We start from the raw sequence: 21236 nt of genomic DNA, 5'->3' as shown, positions 1-21236 counted from the left end.
TTTTCCTACTGATATATAACATCTAACAGACGTAGTTCTTGCACTTGTCATTAATCAGGGAAGCTTCCCACCCTCTGCACCCAAATGAAAAATCAGGATACATGCTTCCTAGAAACAGGAAAGAAATCACTGCTTGTAGCTGGACAAGATGCTAATCCTGAAATGAGGACGTCAGCTTTTAAACTTGCCATATCAGAATTTGTGCCAAATAAATTTATTTTTCCAAAGTGAAGAGGGAAGAGCACTGCAGTAATAGTGTCCTGTGGGGGACTTTGGCTCCCCACAGTGATGCAGGACTGGTGTTGCCACTTCCCCTACGGCACCGGTGGACCCTCTCCAAGGAAAGGAAAGGATGGGAGGTTCCTGTCTTTAGGGAGCACGCTCATGGTGTGAGGTCCTGTCCCCGTGAAACACCTCTGGTCGCCCACGCTATTTTTCATTCATCGTGGAGACTTGTAACTGCACCTCTATGGCATGTTTTGATTAATGCATGTCAAGCGCAGCCATCCAGGTGTGAGAATAGTGAATACATTTTGTATATTCACTCTATATGAATAGGACCAGGTGTACAGGTTCTTGCTGTATCCCCAGTAATTGCAGACATATCGTCTCTGCTAGTTTTGATGTTTGTCTCAGAGTGTGTTTTATTATGTAGTATCAAAAAACTGTGGATCTCTAACATAATTTGGAGAGCAAGGTTTGTACCAGGAGTCTCGAGAACTGGGAAGGAGATGCTCTTGTTTCTGAGCTAACTGGGACCGTGTGTGAAGAGAGCAGATATGAAAGCCAAAGAGAGACTCTCTGCCATATTGAAGTACAAATGCTAACAGCCACCTGGAAGACTTTATAATGGCTAGAAGAGGCACCGGACACTGGCTATAAAATCAGGTTGCTGCCATGGTTCCGCAAGGGTTTGCAGCCAGAGGGGGAGCCTAGGTGGGGATGGCCGAGCACTGAAGAGCGCCAAGCCAAAACACAGCTGGGACGGTAGAAAGGGTATGGAAAATGCAGCACGAGGGAGCTCCTGTAGCTACTGCAAACCCAAGTGTGCTGAGCTAGAGAGCAGTGTCTTCAAGACAGCCCAACCTACCAGCTGGGAAAGTCTTCAGAATATTTACTTTTGTTTTTCTGCCTTTGACAATTTTGAAAATTGAAGTTCAATTGTAACTAAAAATCTCAGGATTACAATGGGAGGTAATCAGTAAGGGGTGAGTGAATTAGCCTTCCAGTTCTCCATGGCAGTCAATGGAGATTGGGCATATGTTTCATAGCATATGCAGAATATCCTATCGATAAAATTAAGGAAAAAAGATTCTCCGCCTCTCCCGAGCCTACTGCTCAGTTATGCCTTTACTAAATGTTTCAGTTTTATTTTTTAATCTCTCAGGAGGTTTTCGAACTGCTTCAATCCATCCACAGCTGTAAGTCTCTCCATGAAAGAAACCTATTGAAGGAAACAGCACATGAGAGTCACGGTAAACCGCAAGCAATGAAACTTCCTACAGCCAAGAACCTGAGTGGTTACTTGTGCTGGACTAACTATGGCCGGTATCTGATGCCAGAGCTGGAGATCTCTGCAGGACGGAGCACGGTTACCCTGCTGCTCTTGGGGACTGAACTAATTTCTTCCTCAGGTGTGAGAGCTGAAGGCAGGTGGCTCGCAGTGACCTGGCCCTGCACCGGGGGGGAAGCTGGGGCTAAAAGTCAGGGGGCAACTTCTGTTTCACTACCTGTTTGTGTCCTTTGGAGACTGAGGGGTGCTCCGTCCCCGTGCATGTCTGAGGGGACTCTGCTCCCATGGCACGAGGCCACCAGCAGGCAGGTACTAGAACTGCTGAGAGCTGTTTTGTTTCTCCTAGAGGCTGATATTCAAATAAATAAATAAATAAAAGCTTGCTTGATAACATTTTGTAAGGAAAAGTTCTCAAATTTTCTTTACTGTTTTTTCTCCTAGTGCAGAAAGGAAGGCACAAAATATAACGAACGCCTCGGTTTGTTGTTTTTTTTTCTTGAAAAATGAAATGTAATTGTAATTCTGACCTCAAAGCTGGTTTTGATAGGGCAAAAAAATCCCGTTGCTACCACAGACTTTAGCTGGGTTTGTTGCAGATCTGTGACTTTGGCACAAAATCCTCTGCCTCAAGTTCCAATGAAACATTCAAAGATTAATATCCCCCCTCCCCCCCCCCCCGCATTTTGTTTACTCCAAAAATACATTTGGATTTTTTTTTAATAGGGCTTTAGTCTGAGGAAAAGTAATTGACTTATTAAACTTTTGCAGATGGCTGATTCCTTACAGGGTATAAAAGCTTCAGGTATTTTTTAGGCAGATATTGCAGTCTCTGACCTACTTAGGGCCCAAATCCTACTTGAGCACTGGTGTCCTTCTGGTGGCACAACTGGTTGTCAGGGTGGCAGTTAAGCGAGCATGCAAATGTTTGCAGAATCGGCGCCTAAATCTAGTTGCCGTCTCTGTGCTGTGAAACAGGGTGGTGGGTTTGTGCCCTCAGCACTTTCCTGAGCCTCTGCTGGGGCAGGACCTGGCTCCATCACAAAACCCTCTCTGTGATGTTTTAATGCCACGAGGAACTGGAAATGCTGTCAGCAAGCAACACGAGCATCGGGCATCGCAGGGAAGGGCAGCTCCTGCCAGGCTGTGCCCCCTAGGATGTATTACGATTATTAAGGCTATGTTGGGAAACGAGGCCAGTACGATGGCAACGCAAGAAAGAAAATGCTGTTTTGCTGTCAAGGAAATGTTACAAAAGCAGGACCGAGCGCTTCCAGCGCAGGCGAGCAGAGCTGTGGCCCTGCTGCCGCGGGGGCCGGGGGCGGCAGGCAACTTCGCCCCCGGGGCGGGGGGCGAGAGGGGAAAGAAGGGCACGGTGCAAGTGGTGCCGTTCCCCGCTGCTTCCACACAAATATGAACAGTTTCTTTGCAGGGAGTGGGGAAGGCAGTTCATTTTCTTTATTTTTTCTTTCTTTCCTCGATGTCTTCCTTGTCCTTCCTGCTCTGAATTAAAAAATATATTTTTTAAAAATGAGTAATAATTTTTAAAAAGTGGCGGAGCGGGTGGAGGCGGGCGCGGGGCCCGGCGGGACGGGGGGTCGGCGCCGTGCGCGGCGGTGCGGGGGGCCGGCTCCGGCCCGGAGGAGTGGGGCGGGGGGGGGGGGTGCGGTGGGCGCGGGGCGGCCCGGCGGTGCGGTGCCGGGGGCGCGCTGCGGGGCGGGGCGGCGCGGAGGGCGCGGGGCGGCTCGGCGGGGCGGGGCGGGGGGCGCGGGGCCCCGCCCGGCTGCTCCGCCCGCCCTGCGCGGGGGCAGCGCCGCGCATCCCCGGCTGGCGGGCGGCTCCGCTCCCCTCCGCGCCCCTCCGCTCCCCTGCGCGGGGCTGCGGCGCCATGGAGGCGGTGGACCAGGTACGCGGAGCCCCGCGGGAGGGCGGGCGGGGTGCGGAGCGGGCGCGGTGCTGACTCCCCTCTCTCTGCCCGCAGCTCGCCTCCGCCGGCACTTTCCGTGTGGTGAAGGAACCGCTGGCCTTCCTTAGGGTGCTCGAGTGGGTGAGTCCCCCCCGGGGCGGGGTTCGGCCGCGGGTGGGCTGCGGGGGGAGTCCCCAAAGTGCGCGCCCGGCGCTCTGCCCCGCGGAACAGGTGGGAGCCGGGCTGGGACGGCGGCGGGGGCTGCGGAGGGGACGGGGACAGGGACGGGGGGCGAGGGGCTGCGGCTGGGACTCCCATCCTACAGCGATGTGGCCCGCGGGGCGGGCGGAGGGCTGGGTTTGTGAGTGCCCCCCCCATCCCCTTCTTGTACTGGATGTAAAAGAATTTAAAAAAAAGCCGAGGAAAAAAATATCCTTATTATGCATTTAGCAAACTTGTCTCTGGGCCGAGCGGGGAAGGAGGCAGATAATTGGTTTGCGGAGCAATGTCACTGTTTGTTGCTCTGATGCTCATTTGTAGTGAAGTCTGCAGGTCAAATGACATTCATCGCCAGTAGGTCTGCGGGAGGAGAGAGCCTCTCTGAACGGAAAGTTCAGAACATGTCATGGAGGATTAATCACATTCCCCTAACGCCGACTGGCTGGCGAATTATGTAAGCTGCGTATTTTGGGGGGCACGTCCCCGTGCGGGTGCGTTTATCCACATGTTCGCACCCGCCGGCTGCGGGCCCTTTGCGAGGGGGTGCTTTGGTGTGCTGGGGGCGGCCGCTCACCCCGGACCCGGTCCCTGCTCGCCGTCAGCAGCTTCTCTTCCCTGCTGGGTGCCTCAGAGCACCAGGTCCTGTGGAGCTGGGTGGCGGGGATGTGGCGTTGCCATGGGCCTGGGCCAAGGTGGCTCCACAGTGCAGTGACCTGCGTGCGGAGGACAGATGAAGTCCCTTGTGTTGCTTGCCCAGAGCTCCCACAAAAACCCACTTGGTGCTGTTGCTCTTACCTGGATACGTGAGGTCATCCAGGGGTTGAGCCCCAAACATGGGCCTGAGGGTGCTTCAACCACCACGCAGCGCTCGCCACGAAGCAGAACGGGGAGCAAAGCTCTCTCTATGGCAAATAGCTGCTTGCTAGGAGTGTGGTCTCTCGACTACCTGCCCAGTGAAGCCGTGTCTGGTGGTTGCTGGGAGGTGAGCTCTTTCGGGAAGGGCTCTAGGCCGGGGGGTGTGCACTGTGCCCTCAGGGGAACTGTTCCCCCCAGCATGTTGGTGTCCTCAGGACAACAGGTGGGAGCTTTTCCTTTGCAGTTTCCTAGATCTGTAACTTCCACCAACAGCCAAGTATAAAAGTTGCCTTTGTCATGGTTGAAAGCCACGCGTAGAACTCTTCTGGCCGCTCTGTGCGGACGTCACCTGTTTGTATATCTATCACCACACATGCGGCTATACGTAAACAGCTGTTCTGCCATGGCTGAGGTGCCTCAGTCCTTGGCAGTAAGGGAATGTGGGAGAAGGGTGCAGAGTGTGTTAACCCTTAAGATGGTCTGAGAAATTACTTCTTCCCCTTTTGACATGTATGTGTAAGTAGAATTAAGCACATTTCAGTGTATGATATCTCAGAGTGTGGAAAACTTTAATATACTTGAAAGGCTTTTTGTATTCCCCAAATGCCGGCTCTATTCGCTTCATCCTGGTGCTCTCATCTTCCTTCTCCTCCCACCATGCCTACCAACTGCTATCCACCTCTCTCTACCATCTCCAGTCTCAACTACGTATCCATCCTTCCCTCGGACTCCTTTTATCAGCCTAATTATAATTTTAAACTTCCAAAAAAAGACCAAATGGTCCAGCTAATTCTGTGTCCGCTTCCATGTTCCCCAGCAGCCTCACAGCCCTCGGTGCGCTTGATCAGGGCAGGCAAATTATGCCACTAATTGCTGGATTTACAGCTGTTCCATTTCAGGTGTTAAATGACGTGTGAGTGGTGTTTTTTATGGAAAAAGCGCTGTCGAGAATGGAAGTTACTAAACCTGCTCTTGTTAATGCTGATGAGTTTTTTTGGAGCTTTTCAGTAATCACCTGTCGGGGGGTGTGGCCGGTGTCACACGAGGGACATGGTGGCTGAATCATAACACCCAGGTTTAGGAAATGGGAAAGCAAGTGCAAGTAATTTTAGTGTTACCTTCTTTTGGCTTATTTGTCATCTAAAAGGGAGGTGTTAATGTCTGCTTTTGGAAAACTTAGGCTTTTTTAATGCATATTTCCCAGAAAGTCAAGTTTTGGCTTTCTAGTGTGAAAAGCAAACAGGTAGGACACAGAGGTGGGGAAAGCCCTTTCTGCAATCTAAGAAGAAAACTGGTGTTTCTGCCCTGTTGTTTGTGTACTATAGCCCATATGCTACTCATGGCACCTCTTAACACCTCCCACTTGAGTCCTAGATTGCATTTGCAAAGAAATAAAGTCCGTAGCCCAGCTGGTGACACAGCGATTCTGGGTGTTGGGTGGCTCTCATGCTTGTGGGGAGGCTTCGTGGGTTTGCAGCACAGATGGCAGAGGTGGGGAGGTTCCTCAGAAGGGCTGATAGGGTGGAAATGGTGTAGACCAAAAGCATCCTCAGCTGGGCCAGGCAGTCGAGCTTGAATTTCCACTCTCATCTTTTGGGCAAGCTGAGTAGGCCCGCGGTGGCTCAGGGTCAGCACATCTTTATTAATAAACCTCTGTACAGCGGTGCTGCTGAAATTTGTGTATTAACAAGTGCAAACATTTGCAAGTCTGGAGACAGCTGGGGTGGCTGTAGGTTTCTTGTGTGAAACTGTAACTGTTGTAGAAGCAATCCATAGGTGTGCAAATTCTAGCTTACCTGTATTCTGGCTCAGACATGGACCTCTGCCTTGAGGAGCAGCGACTTTATCTGACCTTCTTCAATCTTCTGCTTTGACTGTCACCTAACACCTGGAGAGAAGATGCTGAGATAAGACTGATTCTTCTGAATATTCACATCACTGTAATAGGTTTTCGTTTGTATTTCTTATGCACTTTGTAATCTTATTTTCAGCCAAGAAATTGTGTTTAGAAGCCATTAAGAGACGATATTGGCTCAGGCCCAGGAAAGGTTGAGAGAGAAGGAAGGAAAAAAAAGTGACTTTAGCAATTAAGCAAGAGTTGCTTTTTTTGAACTCTACCTTGGTAATAGGTTGTGTACTTACCGTATGAGGGTCACAAATCTGGGCTTGGAAAACTGCACGGAGCTGTACAAGGTAGGCCCAGGGTGCTTCCAGCTTTGAGTCAACTCTTGGTTCATCACACGTGCTAGGGACAGGGAAAAGCTGTTGAAAAGCTGTGTTTGGTCTTGTTCCTCTTTATTCCTTTGGCTGTTACTCCACAGATCTTTGCACAAGAAGGTGTCCTTCTGAAACTTATTTCTCATGATAATCTACTGTGGCACTACAACCAGTTTCAAAGTCACAAACACTATTACAACTCCACTTGAGAAATGATTGTCCCATACATGCACCTGACAATAATGAATAAGGAAAGATGAAAGAGAAGAAATATGTTCCTTCGTCTCCCTGGATTAACTTCAGTCCTGTGGATCTCTGGATGTGTTTAGACTGCTTTTATTGGTGTCTGCAAAAAGTAAGCAAGACAAGCAAGTTTGTCAGTTGAGGTCCATTTGTTTTGCAGTCATTGCCTCCCTTGAGCCCTACAAAAGCAAATCAAGTGGAAAGCAAAGCTCTACATCACAGCGTGATGTGTATATGAACTACCTCTTGTACAATCAGGCGGTTACCTGCACAAATACTTTTGTAAAAGTAGAAACTTTGTGTGACTAGGCTGAGGTTTTTAATTACTTCTTTTGCTTCCTCAGAGTGATTTGCCGCAAACAACTTTTCTCCTACAGACCCAAAGCAACCGGACATTTGTCCAGTTTCTGTGTGAAATAACAGGAGTTGCAGTGCTGCCCGTGACACCTTTCCCCGTAATCCTCGATAAATAGCAGAGATGCAGAAACTCCACTGTTTCGCAAATCGGGAGGTTCTGTGATGCCTTGATGATTATCTGCAGGCTGTTGTTTTAAAATACTGTGCAACGACCTCCCTGCTCTGCCAGCTTGCAACCTGTCTAGTCTGGTATGGACGCAGCAGAGGGGATATTTTGGGCACAAAGACTGTATAAGTGGTTCTAAGCCAGTGCTGCTTGTATTGGGACAGATGTGAGCAATTTATTTTGCAGGACAAATTTTCTGGATACCAGGGCTTTTCTTGCTAGGACAACTTGGAAGTGGACATTAGGATGTTCAACGGACCCAAAGGTGTCTGAGGAATTGTTTTAATTCTTGCCTTTGTGCAGAAAGAACATGTTCCAGGCCTTGCATAAGTGCAAATCATCACTGCTCATGAGCATCTTCATGGGATGTGCCAAAGATTTCCAAAGCAGCTCAGGACATTTGGACAACACATCACCATTCATCTCTGATGGAAACTGGACAAAGGAATTGCAAGGTGGTTTCAAAACTTTGTGTGTACATGGACCAAGCTAACCTTGTTCTGCCTCCTTGCCTTCGCAATGTTATCATTTGACTTGTGAACCAGGAAGAAGGCCAGGCTGTTGTCAGCCTGGCAAAAGTCAAGCTTGCTTTGATTGTATAGCTTCTGAAAGGGTTAGCAACCCTTGCCTTGCAAACAGATGTATTTGGAAAGCAAAGGGAATCTGAATCTTGAAAGACTGATAATAAGTCTTGTCTTTTGTCCTAATGCTGATTGCTCATCTGGCCATGGAGCGCTTTTGTTGGATTATATTTGCATGCATATGAATGGACATAAGTAGCCGCATGCTTTCAAGTGTGTCCTAGAACAGCCTAGATATCTTGAGATGCTGAAAATAAATGAAGAAAAAATGAAGAAGGTAATGCTTGCATGAGGCATATATGATTAGTATTATGGGCCTGAGATATTTTATAGTTGCTTGAGACTCTTCATCACATTTGCTTGTGCTCGTTTGGTTTTGCTGTGCCAGGGGAAGTATAGGTTGGTTATTAGGAAAAACTTCTTCACCGAAAGGGTTGTCAGGCATTGGAACAGGCTGCCCAGGGAGGTGGTGGAGTCTCCATCCCTGGAGGTATTTAAAAGAAGGGTAGATGTGGTGCTTTAGGATATGGTTTAGTGGTGGACTTGGCAGTGATAGGTTAGCAGTTGGACTTGATGATCTTAAGGGTCTTTTCCAACCTCACCGATTCTATGCTTAACCAGAAGGCTTCTTTCTACTCTGGCACGGGCAGAGACTTCAGGTGATGGAGCAGGGTAACCTTGCTGAACCTTAATGCTCCTCATGGATGCAGGACTGGAAAAGTTGAGTGTTTGATCTTATCTACCCTCATACTGAAAGAAAAGCCTTAATGAACAGGATATTTCTTTCTGCCTGCTGATGTCACTTATGTAAATGCCAGGATCGGATGCTGCCTTTAGTGCTGGGTCCATCCATCTTGATCTGTAAGGTGCACAAACACATGTAAAAAATGTATGGTCAACTTTTTTGATGCCTGCCTTGGAATGTAGGTATCTTGAAAACCTGGTCCCAGTTCCTACCTCAAAGGAACCTTGTATGTGTAGTGTCAGGTCAATAAAACATGTTCTGCTTAATCAAAAAATGTAAATCCATTTCTATGGTATTTTAATATCAGAAAGGTAATTACTGTGTAACTAACCTTCCTCTGTAAGCTGTTATTAATTGGATGATTTCTTATAGGCAGCTTAGCATAAGGCATGCAAAATACGCTGCAGCTCTGCACAGACAAAATTGCCACAGTGAAACAATGGGATGTGAGCGCCAAGAGACCCGGGCCCTGTGAGCAGGCTTTATCGGTCCTTGTCACTGGACATATGACTTCTGAACATGTATTGGGGCATCAGTAATCTGCAGGCAGGGAACTGTTGGACAAGTTATTTTTACGAGGAAGAACTGGGAGGTGGATTTTACCATTAGACATCAGGCTCTGTTGTGTGTGATAGGCAAGATCTGAAAAGTGTTTGTATTTTCAGTGGTGACAGATGTAAAAGCCGTAGGTCACTCTGTCAGTGGGACAGGGATAAAGGCAGCAGAGGAATAACAGTTTATGTAGTATTTTACCTTGTGGTCTTGAAGTCTCAACTTCTGCGAGTCTTGTGATTCTGAAACTTTTGGCTTTGATAAGTCACATGCTTTTGGATCAGAGCAGAAGAAGGATGGAAGCCCTGAAGACTGAAAACCCAGAACAACAGTGAAAGAGCAGAAAATCTGTCTCGTGTTCCCATGGTTCTACACAGACTGCAGAGAGCTGCCTGTTCTGCGCGCTGTTCACATGCATGTTTATCTGTGTGCATATCTTTCTGGAAACTGAGAACTGTGCTAATCTTGTCCCATCAAAATGTTGCTGTTAAAATGGCACAACTGCTGGTACAGGCAAGGAGGGAAGGAGGAAAGGTCAGCAATGCCTGACGACATTGCAAATAGATGACATCTTTCATCTGAAGAGTGCCTACCATTTTCCACTTAGACTCATGTGATTGTGGAAGAGTTGATTTTAGAAGGTCACCTAACAATTCATTTAAATCCTGATGATTCTTAAGCAACGCAGAGTGGGGCCTGGTATAAACCAGCTATGTAGGCTTAGCACGTGAGGTTGAGATACAGTGCTCCAGGAGGCAGGAGTTTCTGGATTTAGGTACTGCTTCTGTAGAAATCCCTGGGTGAAACAGGTAAAATTTTCCTCGTGGTAAGTGACCTTCTCAATGGCAGAATCCACTGGTGTTATCAGAGTGTGGCTGTTTGAAGCATTAGGAATAGAAGATGAGGAGAGAGACTCATTAATGCTAAATTTGATTATATATGCAAACGAGGTTTCTATGAAAGGAAGAAAAAAAATGATCTGACTTTCAAACTAGCAAGAAGATGCACGGAGATAGAGAGTTCTGCCATCAGATGTACACAGTTGAAGTCTCCGTGTCAATTTTTATGAGGGAGATGTTTCAGTCATCGCTCCTGTAAATCAGCATCTGCATAATTGGAGCCCCAGGTAAAAGCCCTGCATGTTGACATCTCTGGATTCAAATGTTGCAGCCAGGGGAGAACAGGCTTGGAGGTGCGTGTGGTAAAAACCTTTAATCATTTGGATCCTGTGGTCCCTGAGTTATCCTGGATTCATGGCACTTAGTGTGACCACAAGGGGTGGGAGACCCCCTGGTCGCTGGCTGAAGTCTCCACTCTGCTGAGGGAGAAGGGGAGAGGCAGAAGGCCAATAACGCTGGGCTCTGCGCAGGGCTGGTGATGGAAGGCAAAGTGCTCAACCACACCTCTGCAAGGGCAGCTTTCTCCTTTGGCACTGAATAAAAGCGGTGAAGTCGCATTATGGTCCTGGGGCGCAGTGTGGAAAACAGCACTTGGCTGTCTGGCTGGCTGTCCAGCCAGCAATTGGCCAAAGGGGTCTTAATGGCTTTTACTCTCAGGGGGGATCTGCAAAGTGCTGTAAAGAACATTATGGAAACGAACAGACAGTGTGGAGGTGCTGCGTTTAAGGTGTTTGTTCAAAGTGGCATATGTACTGCAAAGTGTGACATAGTTGCTAAGGTGACAGCTTGCTTCCTTTTTGGCAAAAGCAAAAGAATACTGAATATAGACAAACTGTAAGCTTTTTTCTTTGTTTAATTTGCACAGTTTTATCTTCTGGCCATTGTAGAGACTTCTCAGATTTGTCTTTGGAAGCAGTGTTTTCCCATTCAGAATACTTCACTCGGTTAGAAAAGCTAATATTGCTCCCCGTTCTTAAGTAAAAGCTTATATCTCATAAAATGATGGGGGTTACAAATTGTGGCACTAAAAAGGTTTGGCAATGGCATTCAGTCAGATCAGATGGTGTTGCCTAAGAACCTTTTATATAAACAAAAAATGCTAGGTGTTTTCTCATTAGCAGCCTATGAATTTGGGCATGTCTATGGGCACACAGTCCAGAGATTTTTTTTCTTGTATTTATATGCATTTGCAAACTGTTCAGACTGAAGCTGAAATGCATGGTGAGGTGACAACTCCTGCCAGTCAGGCTCAGGGGCTGGTTGTGGTGAGAGGGAGTGAAGCCCAGGCAGGGAGTCTTGCAGTGGACAGCTTGGTTACTGCCGTGGTTTTTTCATGGTGGTGCTAGGGGAGAAGGCTCAGCAGAGGATTAGATTGACGTGGCCCCTCGAGAGGGGGTTTTCCAGACAGGCAGCCATCCATGGCATGAAGCAATGTTACGGTCCTCAGCATGGAGAGGAAAGCAGAAAGGTCTCACAAGTCTAATGCCAACTTTGGTCCTTTAAGCAGTGGATTATATACATGATCACAGAAAACTGGCCAGGAAAGGCTGAAGTAATGTGCTCGTTGCCCTTTATTGTTTTACCTCTCCTTTCTTCTTGATGTTCTAATGGATAGATAAATGTGTTTCTCTGAATAAGCTGTTCTGTTTGTGCCTTTCCAAAATGCCTTAGCATCTGGGGAGAAGGCTGTGTTAGAGGCAGAGCCTGCAGGAGCTGCTGAGCTAATGCTGCGGGGAGCAGAAAGTGCTGCAGCCTGCAGCTTGGGATAAAAGTCAGGAGAAGCTCCGGGGGCTCCTGTTCCCAGCGAAGTGCAGGTGCCGGTGCCCCAGCCCCCGTTTGGCAGTGCCATCGCAAAGCAGAATGTAGCGTGGATATTTTCAGAGTGGGCGGAGATCATGACACCCTACACAGGGGCCTTTTGCTGGGGACTGGGGATGTCTCTTTGTGAAGAAGATCCCAACTAGCAACCTAGGCGCTGAGATGTGCTAGTCAGCAGTGGGGAGGAAGTCCCCTGTTTCCCTGTGTCAGGGAAGCAGGAGAAAAACTGTGGAGCAGGAAGACTTCAATAGTGTTATTAATTTTCAGAAGGGAGGTGTACAGCCCCAGACCCACTGTCAGAAATAAATCTGATTTGACTGTCTTGCAAAAATCCCGACCTGCCAACTTGATCTTTATTCCATGAGAAATACCAGAGCCTGCTGCAAACAGCCTGACTGAATATTCACTAGAAGGGCTCAGGAAGCTGAACTATTAAGGGTGAAATTCTGCCCAGAAGATCTCGGAAAGAAATGCTACCTAACATCGGCAAGATCATTGATACATCAGGAAGTAATTCATAGTAACAGCTCTTCAGTAGCAACTTGAATTTCAAAAAGAAGTTTGTGTCTGTCCTCAGTCTTCACTTTTCCTGATGTTAATATTCTGCCCTCCTGTGTTATTTCTCAGGTGATGCAAATCCAAAGTAACTTTGGCTTGAAGTGATAAGCCTCAGCTCAAATCCTTTGGTGCTTGCATGTTGGGTGCTTGCATTGGGGCCCCATGTTTGACACTGCGTTTGCTGATCTTCCTAATATTAGGTGAAAAGCCTCTGTGGCACCCCGAATAGTACTACAGAAGTAGTAAAATATTCCTTGGCCAGGTTTCCAAAAACCAAAGAGAAAACTGGCTTCTTGGTTCATCCTCCCTGATGTGGGCCGTATTATGGCTGATGGCTGCCTTCAGCATTCAAGTCAAAATACCCCAGGATGCCAGGAAATATCTTGCAGTTATTTAACAAGCAAACTTGAGCCTTTCTTGAAGTGTTTTCAGAATAATCTTCTCCCTGGATGTATGCTCGAAGCAAAACAAGACAAGCCCCTCATCTGTATGCAAGTTTAAAACCACACGGTTGCTTCCCCTGCTACCCTTCACACAGAGGCGATGTTGCACACAAAAGAAGCACTGCTCTGCATCCGTGTTTTACCCTGTTTAAAACAACCTTCGTATGGAGACAGGGGTGGCTGGGAGTGGTTGAACGTGACAAGGTCACAGCTCCCTGATGGGACTCTTAAGGGAGAATGATGCCTGTGGGTGTATATTGTGCTCAGCCCAATGGGGTTAGGTTTGACACTGGAAATTGGCTTATTACTGTAGAATACGAATATTGCAATAATTATCCTTTGGAGTTGAGCAGTTTCTCCAAGTGCTTTTTTAGACACTGTGCTTGAAAACCTCTCCTTGCAAAACTAAAGCAAGTGTGGGATTCCCCCACCGCCAAATCCAGCAGCTGATAAATCCACAGAGCTCTCCTGATTGCCATCTCCAAGGGCAGTGAGCATGCTGGAGTGGAATTAGGTCTGGGTTTGAAAGAACACGCCTGCCAAAAAATTAAACAATGGATGCCTTCCTGTTTAATTTTAACATTTTAATTAAATTCTTTGCTGCTGTGTGCCTTTGATCTCAGTGAGCTGACATACATGGTGGCTTCTGTTGTGTCGTAGCAGCGTTTTGTTGTAATCTTGCACGCAGACACAAGGATGCATTTAAGTGTGGATGCGAGTGCAGAAGCTGCACGCTGCCAAGTACCAAGTGCATCGCAAACTGACTTTTCCAGTTGGTGACCAAAGGCATGTGGATGGGGAGATTATTCATGAATATGGCTCAATAGCGAACATGTTCTCTCCCCATTTTAATCTCCTCCTGTGAATGGAGCTGCAAGAAGAGTTTCCTTGATGGAATTACTCTTTGAGAGGGTTGAGGCCAGAAGCTGAGAATTTTATTGTGAAACAGAATCATTTTCAAGTGGGATAATTAATAAAATTTGATCCCTCAGAGAGCAGAAGTAACGCTGTATGGCTTTGACTGGGCACATCTATTGATTGGCCCCACCAAGTGCCTGGTTTGAGAGCATTTGGCAGGCTGCTGGCTTTCTACACAGCCATGCAAAGTGTGGGTACCAAGGGGCACACAGCCAAGCGGTCCCACCGCCGCTGATTTCTGAGAGTGAGAAGTCTTCAAATAAAGACGTGGTTACAGGTTTTCCCTGTGCTGTTGGTGGCTGGGCTTCGGTGATGACAGGAGGAGGTAAGCAAGCTGGGAGCATGCAGTATTTTCATGGCAAGGAAAGGTATTAGTGTGAGCTCCCTCGTGTTTTATAGCCTGGGGCAGGTGACTGGCATGTGGAGTATTTTTCCTTTGTGATTTGGGCTGTACCTTGGTGTCAGGGAAGCGTCCATCATTGCTGCATCAAACAGTCATTGGCAGAGCTGATTTGGAAAAAGGAATTTCAGTTCCTTGAGGGAAAAATAATTTTTAGCCTAAATTTCCATTGGAAGCTTTGGCATTCTGGTGAGATTGTGAATGAAGAAATATTTTTGCCAGAAACTACAATATTTCAGCTCAAAATATTTCTGTAAAGAAACAGCGGTCAGGTCATGTTCTCTTTCTCCTCTCCACAGCCTGGAGCATCCCCCTGGAGTGCCCTAGGCTTGCTTCTCCTGGAGAAATTGGTGATGGATCATGTCAAGCGTGACCCTCCTGCACTTGGGGACAGTGTAGACTGGCCATAGAGCCTGTTTTACAGAGCAGGGGCAGCGCGAGGGGCCAACCCAGACTCCTTGGAGGCTCAGCAGTAGTGTTCCCAGGGCAGATATCGCAAGCCCTTAACTTTGGGACTTGCAAAGGAGAGTTGATATTTTCAGAGGGAAGATGACAACTCTTTTTGGAAAAAGATGAGCAAGTCTAAAAGCTGAAAATGTCCTGGTGGAAAATTTTCATCTGACTTTTAAGACAGCATGTGCATATTGGTGTTGAATTCTAGTTTATATTGTGTGCCTAGCCCTTTTTTTTGGTCAAACGTGGAGTTTTTCAGAGCTGCACAGAGGCAACACAGTCCACTTAGCAGAGAATCAGCGAGCTGTGTTTGTGAGCCTCCTTGTTTTGCTGCGTTGGCTCCGTGGGCTGTGCACGCTCCCACTGCTGCCATTGCAGCCTGTCACTCGTGGCAGGCGGCTCTGCGGAGAGGGCGCCTGTTCCAGCACAAAATCTGTGCCTGTCCAGATTGTGAGGCCCTGGCCCTGGCAGGCAGCAGGAGCTGGCTTCGCAGCAGGCCGACATATGCAGGGGACGCTGGGTGTGCCACACAGCAGAAAGCCTCCTGCCGTCGCCGCGCGTGTTACGGCACTTCCCAGGGAGGGGTGATGCCGTGAAAATGAGCTCCTTGCCTGCGGTCCTCCGCGGCCTGGCGGCACTCCCTGCTGCGGGGACCAAGTGCTGTCACTGCTTTATTTATTTTTTTTTTCTTTTTTTCATCTTCTCCATCGTGGTTTTCACAGCAGAATAACAGCAACAGGAGACTGAGATGGGGCTTGGGTCTCATGGCAGGACCGATTCAGCACAGCTTGCATTGCTGAAGAGTTAAACAGAAAGCTCTTTCTGCCATATAGCTCACCATTGCACATTCACTCATATTTAAAAATAGTTTTCCATCTTTTTGTTTATGTACTCATTAGCACCGGCCAGGCTCTGACAGAGCTAATAAATGGTTCTTTGCACAGCTTAGTCCCTAAAAAGTAGTGACTCGGCAATGATCAAACATCTCTCATGGGATAAACAGTTCCCAGCTATTCCCATCTTGCAATAAAACCTGTGTGTCACTGGGCTGCCAGGAGGCCAGGCTCAAGTACCCCACATCTGTATTACTTCTGCACAGAGAGATTGCTAAGCACGTCCTGGGTGTTAGGACAAGAGTGCTCTTGCTTGGTTTAAAAGAGATTTTTTTTCTGGGGATTTTTACGCTCCATCCCGTGATGCGCTTTGGGATGCATTCAGCTTTCTCTTCTGAATAGGGCTCCAGATGATGGAAATAAATTATCATAAATTAGAATAGATTGCACTCTTCAGCATCTCTACATCTGTCATTATGTTTCTTTAACAGTTCAGTTTAACATTTATACACACTCTGACAGCAGCTACTGGTGTGTATGCTATAAATATTGGCTTGGAGAAGACATTAATGGAGTTTAGGTAAACGTTTGATGCTGCTGAAATTCTGTTCCATATGGTGGTATGCAGTGAAATCGGATTCAACGTGCCACGTATAGCGCTCCTGTATTCCCTATAGACTGGCCTCCTGGCACTTCATCAGCTTACCGCGTTACCAAGAAAGCGCAGGTGCCTTCGAAGAGGAAAGTGAGCTTCTTGCAGCCTATTCTCGTTTTTACCACCTGTCTTGTTTGCGATGTTTAAAGCCAACACATAGCATGTACGGATGGGAAGGGCCAGGGAAAAGAGACGTCTCGCAGAAGCAGCGGTCACGAATTAGGCGATGAGCTGCAGGAGTGCTCTGCTTTGAATGTGTGTGAAGAAAAACTGAGGGATTTTCTGGCCAAGATGCCATTTTGTTAGGCAGTAACTGAGTAACAGGGCGAAAGCTTTGCGTGTTGGTTGGTCACGGTTGCTAAACCTGAAATCTGTGACTCCTGACAAAACTGTCACCAAAATTATGCATGGGAGTGTTGCTTCAGGTTTTGAGGACTCTGGCTTGCGTCCCAGTGACTTGCAGGAGGACAAATAGCTGAGACTGGACAAATAGCCAACACTATCATGGCAAGAGGCAGGAAGAAGTATATTCTGGTCCCTCTGGTGTTCCTTCCATCGTTCAACAGAATCTGGATGTCTCCCACAAGTCTGTTGTTATTGTTCTGTTGGTTTGGTGGTTTTTTTAGTGTTGCTAATTGCTGCACCTTAATTAGTGTAGCCTGATAATGTGGCTGCCTCCTCTGCAGTATTTCTCTGATTTACCCTATTTTCAAGCTAGCATTAGGGTAGGAAGTCTGTTGTTTGCCTTGGCACTGTGGAGGGGCAGTTGGGGTAAAGCAGCCAGGCAGCGTGGCCTCGGCGCCTGGTGTGGCGCCCTGGGAAACATCTGGCTCGTGCCGGCCCCCGGGCGCATCTGCTGCAGAGAGGAGCACGGCTGCTTTGTTTGCCCCTGTGTAATGCAATGTAAGTAATGAAGTAACTGTAATGTACAACTGGCTCAAAGCAGGGCAATCCGAAGAGAAAGTGCTCTTCACACTGTAAATTGCTAAAGGTCTTTACGATGCCAGTGAATTAAAAATCTGAGAAGAAATAGCCCTCCAGTGCTGTAAGTTCAAGATGCATCTTTTAAAAGCTGCTGGTGGGGAGAGGAAGAGATAACATATCTGAATGGAAATGTATTTAAACTCTGTACCTTGTACAGTTCTGGATTACTGCAAAGAAAACAGTGTATTTGCTGTCACTTGGAGAACTGAAGAAATTTTTATATAGACTGAATGAGTTTCTGTGATAATGTTACACCTTTTGTTCTGAATAGTTAGCCAAATTTTCAGACCTTTGCAGGTTATTTCTTTTAAGAGAAGAAGTTGCTTCAGAGCTGTTGGTGATGCACTCGTGTTTATTCGCACTGGCAGTACGGAGGAGCCTGGTGCACTCCTGCACCCAGCGAGGGACACCGTGTTCACAGCCTCCTTCCCCCCTGGCTGGGCAGAAAGCCCTCTCCTACCTTTTCTCAAGGCTTCAGGTTTTAATGTTGTTCTGACTGCTTGTGTGGTGGTTCTGCCTCAACTTTCCTCTTCTTTCTGGCTCCTGCAGAAAAAAATATTTTGCAAAACCGTCAGCAAATTCCTTCCTCCCAGAGCAAAATCTTGCCCGTGATTTTCCATTGAATAGCTAGTTGTGTCTGTCTGAGCTTGAGGCTTGCATTTATGTCTCTTGAATGATACTATAAAGGAACTAAACTGTATTTAAAGAAAGGCAGCATTTACATTTGCCTGATGTTAAAGACATTTTAGCCTAGCCAACAAGATTTCTTTCCTCCAGCAAGGAACCCTTCAGCATTCTCCAGGCTGAAAGAGAAGCTGGACTCTGGGGAGCAGTTTCAAAGCACTGAAACTCTTTTACCATTATTTGTTGTATATCTTTTCCACATCTTCTGGCTCTTTGAGACCTGGACGCTTCAGACCTGTGCACTCTGGGTGCAGCCCCTACCACGTAGCTATGACAGGCATGGGTTTCTCTGTGATGCCCTCGTATGAGCATGCTGAATTTGAGAAGGGATGTGCAGTGGGAGGAAATTCATGTAAACAATCTGCATTGAGTCACTTGGCATGAGAATGTCTCCTCGAATTATTTAATTAATTGCATTTTTAAAATTTAGTTCTTATCTAGACTGTAAAGATACTCTTGGGTGGAAGGGAGAGAAAGGAGCCCTTATTCTGGGTGGGCTTTTCTGTTTGTTTTCAAACATACACAAGGTTCTCATAGGAAATGGGGGTCTCTCTCATAGGAAATGGGTCTATGTAACTTGCCAGATTTTAGCTTAACATATGATGTTCATAAATCCCAAGGCTATTTCTTTAAGCCTTCTGTTCCCATAGTAAACCTGGAGATGATCTGTTCCCAGTTCCTACTGTCACCTGTACCTGGCTGAAAGGCCCTTCAGGGTAGGATGGGAGAAAAGTCACACTTTTTGCATTCCAATCAGTGCTGGATCTCAGAGTTTAAAAATATCACAAGTGAAAAACATGGATGTGAGTCATACAGAAAACACCATTTCTAAGGCAATATAAATATCAGAGAAACACATTCCTCAGATGTTTCCTCCTCCTGAGAGGTAGCCACATCTAAGATTTCTGTTTGAAGTGTTCAGTCATAAACATTGGTCCCCTGCTGTCAGAGTGACCACTAGATACAGGAGACGCCTATTAAATGTTAATAGCTAATACTGTGCCAGAGCTTCATCAGTCACAAGAGTCTGAGTGAGCTTTGCACAAAGGGAAAAGGCAGAGAAGGCTGCAACTTCACTTCTTGGGTCAAGATACTCCAGTGATCACAGTCTGCAGTAAATGCCCCACTTCTGGAAAGTTCGGTGCTCAGTTTGGACCTAAATGCTCATCCACATCTAACACATCTGGTGTCATATTCCAGGACAGCGTATCTGCATGCTTTTGGGGGATTGAGCTCTTTTATTTCAGTCGTCCCCTTTGCCCCTCAGCAGCTGGGAGACTATGATTTTTCTATCAGCTGGTCTTAGTGGTATTTTTGAAGGAAAGATGTTAAAATGCATATGTGTTTCCCTGTGTTTTTACAAGATTAATATTTTAAAGGTTATTGAATATAAAATTGCTGAAAATTGTTTAAAACTGAGACGTTGGAGAGATCAGAGAACACCTATCGACTGTTGAATTAGTAATGTTGATTTAGACATGAGAAAATGTTTTTCAGTTTAAGAGGCCTTTCTCAGAACTTTTTGCATGTTTAATATCTTAATTCATCCTTCTAATAATTGTTCCAGTTTTGCCTCTCCCTGAGTATCCATGCAAATGTGCACAATGCATACAGTTCTGGCCCCGATCCATTCAGCCAAGCTGTATATCCCTGAGGTCCATTGGGGAGCCCCAAACCACTTCTCAGGGATACGTTTCCCCCCTGTGAGTGTAGTGCAAGGACTGAGCCCTCATGGATAATTTCATACTTGTATTTAAAAAACCTGCTTGTGCTGCTGTCTGAGAGAATGGAGGTCATGAGTGCTCTTCAGCATAGACACTTCCACGTCACCTTCCAAGTATCTTAAACTTAAAACTTTGAATAATATTTTGCGGGAATGCTACCATGAGGCTTTGCAAGGGGAATTACAAATATTACAAATATTGCCTTTTTTTCTTCATATCTCTTGGAGGGGGTCAACCTCTCTCCAGTCCCCCTTGATAACAAGCTGCTGTGAGAGCTTAGCAGAGCAATATGTGTCCTGGTCGCACCAGATGGATCTCATTTGTGTTGCTGTTCATAGTCATGATAGGCAGCAAATGGAGTGGAGCCTGAGGCAGCACTTTGCTGCCTGAAGTTGGTGCCTGATGAATTACGGAGATAAATAAGGCGAGAGTCTGCCTTTGCTTTTACCTTTGAGTGTGTACATAAGTGTTAGGTGGCCCATGTTTGAAGAGACAATGTGAAGTGAGCTTTCAAATATTTCCTTGAAGTTGCCTTAATTATTTCATTATAACGGTAAGGAACAAAGCAGAAGAATCAATATGCCTAATTATTACATCTAAATGCAAGAGAAATTAGCCAATGAACTCTCCCTTCTCTGGGGAGGATTAATCTTCCTGTGCTCTATTTCAAATGTCTTCCAGAAAAATGAAAGGCTTATCACCTAGGTAACATGTGGTCCTAATCACCCAGGTCTGACACTTGGATTTACAGGCGGTGAGGGGACTCTTAGTTGTCTTCTGAAGTCCCAAGTTAGATTGTTTTGCTTGTGTTTAAATGTAGTAGTTGGAGTTTTGTAGCTGGGCAATTTGAATGACAAATATTAGTGGAACATGCACCACACATCCTCAGATGCCTTGGCCGGCTCTGGATGAGCTGGTGGGACCTGCTCAACACCAGGCAGTGCCACGCAGAGGGGATGGGTTGGGTCCTAATATGATGCTGTCAGCGGGGCAGTGCTAATTAGCTCAGCTTCTCAGCAGTGAAGTGGTGTATTGATGAGTCTATAATGCTTACAGAGCTGGCTCGTTTGCCTCTGCACTGTACAATACATGCTTTTTTAATAGCTATATGAGACTCAAAGAAGATACTGTTTTGCTGTGGCCTGGTGGCAAATAGCCACCAGATGCTTACAGGTGATCCTGGTGGGACTTGATTTTTCACCCTTGAATTAGTCACTGAATTGAAATGGCAAAAATATTTCCTGCGTACTAGATTTAGTACGGCAATGAATTCTGTTTCTAGCTCCTTGCTGTTGACTTGCACCAAGCCAATGATATCTCATGATACTTTCTACTAGGTTGATTATAACAATTTCAAGCTGTGACATAGATGTAAGATTATTTCAAATGGAGTGTTAAATGAATAAATTAATCTTTATATAAAATGTGTTTAACCTCCACCCCCCATAAGGTCTGACTTTCTTTAGATTTTGTTGTTTGTTGTCATGTGTCATCCTGGTGGAAATCCAAGTCTGGA

General features: G+C 46.6%; 1 protein-coding gene across 1 annotated transcript in view; it reads left to right on the top strand.

Annotated features, from left to right (window-relative positions):
• Positions 1 to 3298: 3298 nt before the first annotated feature.
• The window catches only part of SYNPR (synaptoporin), a 112759-nt gene continuing 94821 nt past the window's right edge, over positions 3299 to 21236 (top strand). The window contains exons 1-2 of the mRNA XM_075095782.1: positions 3299 to 3416; positions 3492 to 3557. Coding sequence (XP_074951883.1) covers positions 3399 to 3416; positions 3492 to 3557 — 84 coding nt within the window. The 5' untranslated portion in view covers positions 3299 to 3398. The remainder of the gene's footprint in view (positions 3417 to 3491; positions 3558 to 21236) is intronic.

Source organism: Phalacrocorax aristotelis, chromosome 6 (assembly GCF_949628215.1).
Source record: "Phalacrocorax aristotelis chromosome 6, bGulAri2.1, whole genome shotgun sequence".
NCBI lineage: Eukaryota > Metazoa > Chordata > Aves > Suliformes > Phalacrocoracidae > Phalacrocorax > Phalacrocorax aristotelis.
The sequence above is the reverse complement of the archived record's forward strand: the minus strand, read 5'-3'. Positions and strand labels throughout refer to the sequence as shown.